This window comes from Arachis hypogaea, chromosome 18 (assembly GCF_003086295.3).
Source record: "Arachis hypogaea cultivar Tifrunner chromosome 18, arahy.Tifrunner.gnm2.J5K5, whole genome shotgun sequence".
Lineage (NCBI taxonomy): Eukaryota > Viridiplantae > Streptophyta > Magnoliopsida > Fabales > Fabaceae > Arachis > Arachis hypogaea.
In genome coordinates, this window is record NC_092053.1 from 125,592,315 (window position 1) to 125,599,331 (window position 7,017).

Genomic DNA, 7,017 nt, shown 5'->3' on the forward strand with positions numbered 1-7,017 from the left:
TAGGGGGTAAGAATCCTTTGGGCATGCTTTGTTTAGATCTGTGAAATCGACGCACATGTGCCACTTACCGTTTTGTTTTCTTACCATTACCACATTGGCTAGCCATGTAGTGAATCTGATCTCCTTGATAAATTCGGCGTTGATGAGCTTTTTTGTTTCTTCTAGTGATGCTCTCTTTTTTTCCTCGCCGAGTTTTCGTTTCTTCTGTTGTACTGGTCGGACTGCCGAGTTTATTGCTAGTTTATGACTGATAATTTGTGGATCGATTCCGGGCATGTCTGATGGTGTCCATGCAAAAAGGTCGGCATGTTCTTGCAGGAAAGTTGTTATTTCTGTAACTCAGATGCATTGAGTGAGGTACCTACAAATGTGAATTTATTAGGGTTATTGTTGAAATACACTTTTTGTAGTTCATCAGAGGGTTTTGGGCGATCGAGGAAATCAGCTCTTGGGTCCAGTTTGGCTAGCGTGTGCTCTTTTTGGTTCAGGCCAACATTGTTGACTTGTTGCGTGGAGCGATTTTGGAATTTCATGCTGATGTTGTAACATTGCCGTGCCTCTTTATGGTCGCCATGAATTGTTCCAACCTGGTTTTCCTGCAGAGGAAACTTTACACAGAGATGAACTGTAGATACAATAGCGCCGAACTTATTTAAAAAGGGTCGGCCGAGAATAATGTTATATGGGCTGAAACAATCGACTACTAAATATTGAATATCATTAGTTTTTGAAAGAGGTTGCTCACCCAGTGTGGTTTGTAACCACACTGATCCGAGTATTGGAACTCGTTCTCCTGAGAAGCCGACCAGGTCTCCTCCTGTTGACTGTAACACGTTGTCGCTGAGCTTCATCTTTTGAAATGTGGAATAAAACAGAACGTCGGCACTGCTCCCGGGATCCAAGAGCACTTTTTTTACTAATAGATCCCCTATCTGGAGGGTGATTACCACAGGGTCGTCCAGATTTTGTATATTGGATTTAAAGTCGGCCTGTGTGAAAGTGACTTCTGGTTGTGGGTTAGTGATTGCTTTGTCTTGTTTCGGTCCTTTTACCGAGCATATTGCTCTGAACGATCTTTTCCTTGCTGAGTTTGTGTATCCCCCACCTGCATATCCTCCTGAAATACAATTGATTATACCTCGTGGTCTTTCGTATTGGCCTGAAGATGCCTTCTCTTTTCCTCGGTGTTGTTCAGAGAGGTCGTTTGTTGTGGAACTATGGCCGCGTTTTTGGATGTGACCACCGATGTATTTATCTAGGTGACCTTGTCTTGCTAGTCGTTCTAAGAGATCTTTGGCGATCACACAATCATCGGTATTGTGGCCATGTTTCTGGTGGAAAGCGCAGTACTTTGACTTGTCCACGTTCTTTGCATCCTGGTATGTGCCGGCCTTTCTTGGAGGCTTAATTAGTTTGGAGTTCAAGATCTCCTTGATTATGTCTTCCCTCTTAGTGTTAAACTGCGTATAAGAATCAAATCGAGGTGTTAGTTTAAAACTTTTCTTAATGGTCGAGTTCTTATCTTCTTCACGGAAGTGTGACTTGTCAGACTTCCGAGCTTGTCTGAGCTCCTCGATGTCAATTTGTCCTTTCGCTTTCTCTCGAAATTCTGCTAGGGTCTTTGGTTTTGCTACTGCGATTGTTTCCTGGAACTTCCCGGGTCGGAGGCCACTTTTAATTGCGTGCAGATGGACCTCGGGGTGGGGATCTGGTATGTTGATTGCGATCTTGGTAAAGCGAGTCATATATTCCTTTAAGCTTTCGTTTGGTCCTTGCTTGACAGTGTTCAGGTAATCAGAATCGTGCAAGTATATTGCAGATCCAGCGAAATATTCTTCAAATAACTTCGCCAACTGATGAAAGCGCGAAATGGAACCTGCAGGCAAAGCACACAACCAATCAAGTGCAGGACCGTCTAAATAATTCGGAAAACAACGGCATAAAACTATATCTGATGCACCATTGACGATCATTATTGATCGGAATTTCTTTAGGAACTTCCTCGGATCTCCGAGTCCATCATAAGGCGTGAGAGTTAACGGCAGAGTGAACCTCTTCGGCAGTTCGAAGTTCATTACTTCTTCTGTGAAGGGGCCTACAGGGTCCTCGGACTCTTCTGTCTCGTCTTCGGGCTGCTGCCCTTCGTGTCGAGCAGTTTCTGAAACATGAGTCGGTTGCGACTGATGTTCCTCGTCTTCCGCCTGTTGGCGATGAGTATCGTTGTGCTCAATCCGAGCATGATTTAGCTCAGCAATTTGAGCAGCCATTATTTGGTTCTCGTCAGCCATTCGTTGATTAGCTTGTTGTAGCTCAGCTACCATTTGCATAAGTTCGGACAGTGAAGGAGGCGGTACGTCAGCCATGGATGTAGATGGAAGTGATGGGACCAAAAGAAAAAATGTGATTTCCTCGGCCCCACGGTGGGCGCCAATTGATCTTGCCTGGAAAATAGATCGGCTTTCACTCCTTGAAATCAGCCGAGCTATATGTTACAAGGTTGGATGTCTGTCCCTTCAGGGTCCGAGCTTCTGATGTTCGTTGTAGAGTATAAGAACGTGAGCAATGCAGAGGAGGTGGAGTGTACCTGCAAGGACACTCCGATGCTTAAGTCAGTAATGGTGTCAAGTTCGGAATAATCAAAAGATACTTTACCTTCTCTTTTATAGATATTTACTCGTCCGTTGCATCTTTAGATGACTATTTGTCCATTTCTGATGATTGGTTTGGTAACCGACTTTATTCTTACCGTTTGAGACGTCGGTTATAATAATATTGATTTTGCCGAGTTATAGCTCATAAGGGCCGAATAATAATGGCAGATGACGAGTTATGATGATGGCTGGTTATGAGGCCGAGTTATGATTTGTATTAATGGTGACCATATCAATTAATAATTAAAATTTCATGTTCACAATAGTTGTTAGAAGAAAAGGTGATGAACAAGATATCAACTTGGCCTAGTGGAACAGTATTCAGGTTTGAATTTCATAGTTGCTTAGCTTATTTTTTAGTTTAAAAATTGTCTTTCAATTAGTGATAATAAATACGGTTTTTTCACGCAAAAATAAAAAAAAAAGAAATAAATTAATAGACAAATTACTGAAATAAAATAAATGGTAATTAAAATTACCCATATACAATTTTTACAAAAGATTACTCATATACTTTTTTTTTCATAATTATATGTAAACCGTTGTAGGGTATAGCAGTTTCTGAAAGAGGTGAAGCAAACATAAATCATTGGAGGCAACAACGGTTTACATTAATATGTTATTCATTGCTGCACTGTGTAGCGCAGATTATACACATGTTTATAAAGGGTATATGGCTAACAAGTGTATTTTCTTTTGTGTTGTTTTGGGTATATAAAATTTGTTTTAGTTTATCACCGTATTCTTCGTTCGAGTAGGCCAAGAACTAATCTATTGCTGTGACTAATCCATTGCCATGCATAAGACAATTTAAATTTCTAACGGACTAATGAGCTAACAACTAGACCAACCTAACTTAATTAATTTGTAACATGAATTAAAATTAAGTTGTTTTATTAAATTTTTTTATAATTATAGAAAAGTGTATACAAGTAATCTTTTTGAAAAAATTATATATGGATAATTTTAATTGTCATTTATTTTATTTAAATAATTTGTCCTAAATTAATGTGCTAACATGCTTATTTTACTTAATCCTCCTATAGTCCTATGTTACTATAGTTTTAAGGTGTGGTTAATTTTTGTATTTATATCTTAATACTAATCTTTTTATAATCGTAACAAATTTGATAAAAGGTAGAGCCTAAATGCTTGTATATATTACTAGCAGGTACTTGTTCAGTTACTTTTCTATTGTTTTTAAGAGATTAATTTTTATATTTTTATTTTTAAAATTATAAATTTGATAAAATAATTTTAAAATTTAAAATAAATACTATTTAAAAATAAATATAAAAATTTTAAAGTTATTTAAATTTTAGAATATATAAAATTTATAAATTTAAATTAAATAAAACATTAAAAAATTTTATTATATCATTATTATGTGTAACAAAATAATGATAAACATTTATAAAGTAATTATTTATAAACATTATATAAGTTTATTTATTTATTTTTTCAACAGTTAGGATTGAGATTCAAATTCAAAATCTCTAGATGAGAAAGGAGAGATTATGTCATTCGAGTTATGAAGTAAAGATAAAATATTATATTCAAAGTGTAAATCCCGCTAAAATCGGTAAATAACTTGTTAATAGATTAAATTTTATTAGGAAAGCTAAAATACAAAACTAATATCAAAATAGGATAGAACTCGTCGAAACGAGAATTTTGTTATCAATTTTGATAATTTGGCCCAAAGTTAGACCGAACGAACCGAACCAGTCGAACCGGATCCGAACTGGACCCGTGGGCCCAACCAACTCACTATATATAATGAGCTGAAGCTCATTTCATTCCATTCAGCATGCAGAACACGCTGGGCAGCAACCTAAATGGGGAAGAACATGTTGAAGATTCCAAAACCCTTGATTTCATTCAAATCCACATAACTTCTCGCTTCGAGCTCCGATCGTCACACCGTTTGCGGCTACGCGTCCGCGGCGTCGAGCTCTACAAAGCCCATAACATTGAAAGGTAAGAAAGCCACATTTTCGTTCTCAATTTTTCTATTTCTAGTTCTGAATTTATTGGGCTTTGGTGTTGAGATTTTGTATAATTTGGTGTTTTAGGCTCAAGTTAGCTTCCGGGACTTATGGGCTCAAGCTATTGAGTACATGGGTATGGTAAGGACACTCTAACCCTAGCTCAATCTTGTATTTACTATGAAAAAACTGAAATTGAAACATGTATATGTATTAGGTGTAGATTAAGTGGGTATATATGCATTGGAATTGAATTGGAAGTACTTGGAGGCTTGTTGGTGGTCAAGGCTTATTTTGGGCTGTTTTGATTGAGCTTGGAGGGGCTGTAATTTTGTGTTGTGAGGCTGCCTTGGGTGAACTAAGTGATCGGCCAAGGTATGATTTAAGTTTCGCACGTTTAATATTTACGGTATTGTGAAAACTTAGGTTAGAGGAACCATAAGATAAGTTGAATTGTTAATTGCATTTAATGAGTAGTTTGTAATGCTGTTGGAATAAATTATTGATGAGCATAAATTGGAATTATGAGGTTTGAGGTTATCAATTTCATGTTTTTGGACTTGCTTATAATGGGTTGTGCTGATGTTGATGTTGATGGATTATGGTTGGTGATTGTTAATAAATAGATGTTATCTCAAGTTGATGTTGATATGTGTTAATGAAGGGTTGGGTTATGTAATGGAATTTATTTGTTATAAGTGTTCTTGTAATCATTAAAGAAGAATTGATATATCTTGATATATTGGGATCATTGTGTGGATTTTATGGAATGGTATGGACATTAATGTACTAGTGGTTGGTTATGATGGAGTAAGACTTGTTATGTTGTAAACTTGCAGGTTTTGCGAGTGGAAAATGAGAATTGGTGAAAAATGGGGTTTAGGGTATTTTTGTTAAAATATAAATTTTGATGAACTTTGGTAGTCCATATCTTGCTCTACAAATTTTGAATAATGATGAAGTTTGTTTTAAATTAAAGAGTGTTTTATAAGCTTGAAATTGATATAAAGTTTGCGGAAAATCGAATTTTGTAGAGGAAGTTATGGATGCCGGAAAGTTGGTGCGAAAAACTGAAATTTTAAAGGTTGCAGCAGAACCAGGTATTCTGATGTGTGCCCACGCACATAGCTGTGCGCCCGCACACCTGGTATTTTTCATAAAGTGTGCGTACGCACACTCTTGTGCGCACGCACACGCCAGGGCGAGTCTTCTGTTGGTGGCGCCAGCACAGGTGGGGCGCTCGCACACCAAGTGATGTGTGCGCACGCACGCATATGTGCGTATGCACACGTCCTGCTTTCTTTTTCGAGCTTTGTGCACGCACAGGTGTGTGCATACGCACACGCCCTATTTTTCAGCACTTTATTTTTCTATTCTAAACATGGTTTTAGACTCTAAAACCCTTATTTTTGCCCTGTTAACCTTAGATTCTACTAGCATGCTTAGTAACTAGCAGAAGTTAGGATTTTAGGGTAACTTGGGAATGAAGAAAGAAGTAAATATGATAAGTTATGTGAAAGGGAAAGTGACTATGGAATGAAGTAATGATGCCATGGCTTGATACATGACTGAACAATGATTATGAATATTAAATGGCTTATTAAGAATGATATCTGAGATACGAGTTTTCCTGGGTAAAAACCGTGGCTCGCCACGGCGTGTTCCAGGTTGAATCTCGATACTCTGTTGACCCTACATCGTAAGGGTGACCGGGCACGTATAAATTTCCGGGTATGGATAGCCCCCATTGAGTGATTTATATGATGATTGAATGTGAACTCTATGCATAGACTCTTGGGGATGCGCGACGGGGGACAGTCTAAGGTTTTCGGACTTGTCGGGTTGGCTAGATAACTGACAGATGGGCCCCATCAGCCATAGGACAGGCATGCATCATATGCATTTGTTTGTTTTGATTGCTATGCATTTCCTGGGTTTGCCTAATTGATATATATCACCTGCTACCTGTTATACTTGCTATTTGTACTATCTACTCATTACTTGTGCGTGAACTTGTTTGGTTGCTTGTTTCTATTGCATTGTGGATGATGGAGGAAAAGGAGAAATGGTTTGGTGTTAGATTAGGATTGAAATTGAGTAAGTTAGGTAGATTTAGAATACCTACCCCTATTTATGGTTTCTGTTTAGTAATTAATTTGGATAACTGAATGAGGGAGCTCTAGGATTGCCTATGGCATTTTCAGAACCTTATTTATTATACGCGTGGCACTTTTACCATGCTGAGAACCTCCGGTTATCATCCCATACTATGTTGTTGTTTTTCAGATGCGGGTTAAGAGGCTCCTCGCTAGGCATCTGGATCTTGAAGCGAAGTAGTTCCTGGATGTATTTTGGGTTTCTGTTTATATTTATGTATA

The 7,017-nt window shown here is 37.8% G+C and overlaps 1 protein-coding gene across 1 annotated transcript; it reads right to left on the reverse strand.

The window, feature by feature from the left end:
* Window positions 1–326: 326 nt before the first annotated feature.
* On the reverse strand, window positions 327–2,363 carry LOC112770464 (uncharacterized). The gene has a single exon (XM_025814817.1). The coding sequence runs from the start codon at window positions 2,361–2,363 to the stop codon at window positions 327–329; it is 2,037 nt and encodes a 678-aa protein (XP_025670602.1).
* Window positions 2,364–7,017: the final 4,654 nt, after the last annotated feature.

What these genes read in the sequence shown, in the direction of transcription:
- LOC112770464 (XM_025814817.1), bottom strand. Translation starts at nt 2,363, where the DNA reads ATGGCTGACGTACCGCCTCCTTCACTGTCCGAACTTATGCAAATGGTA.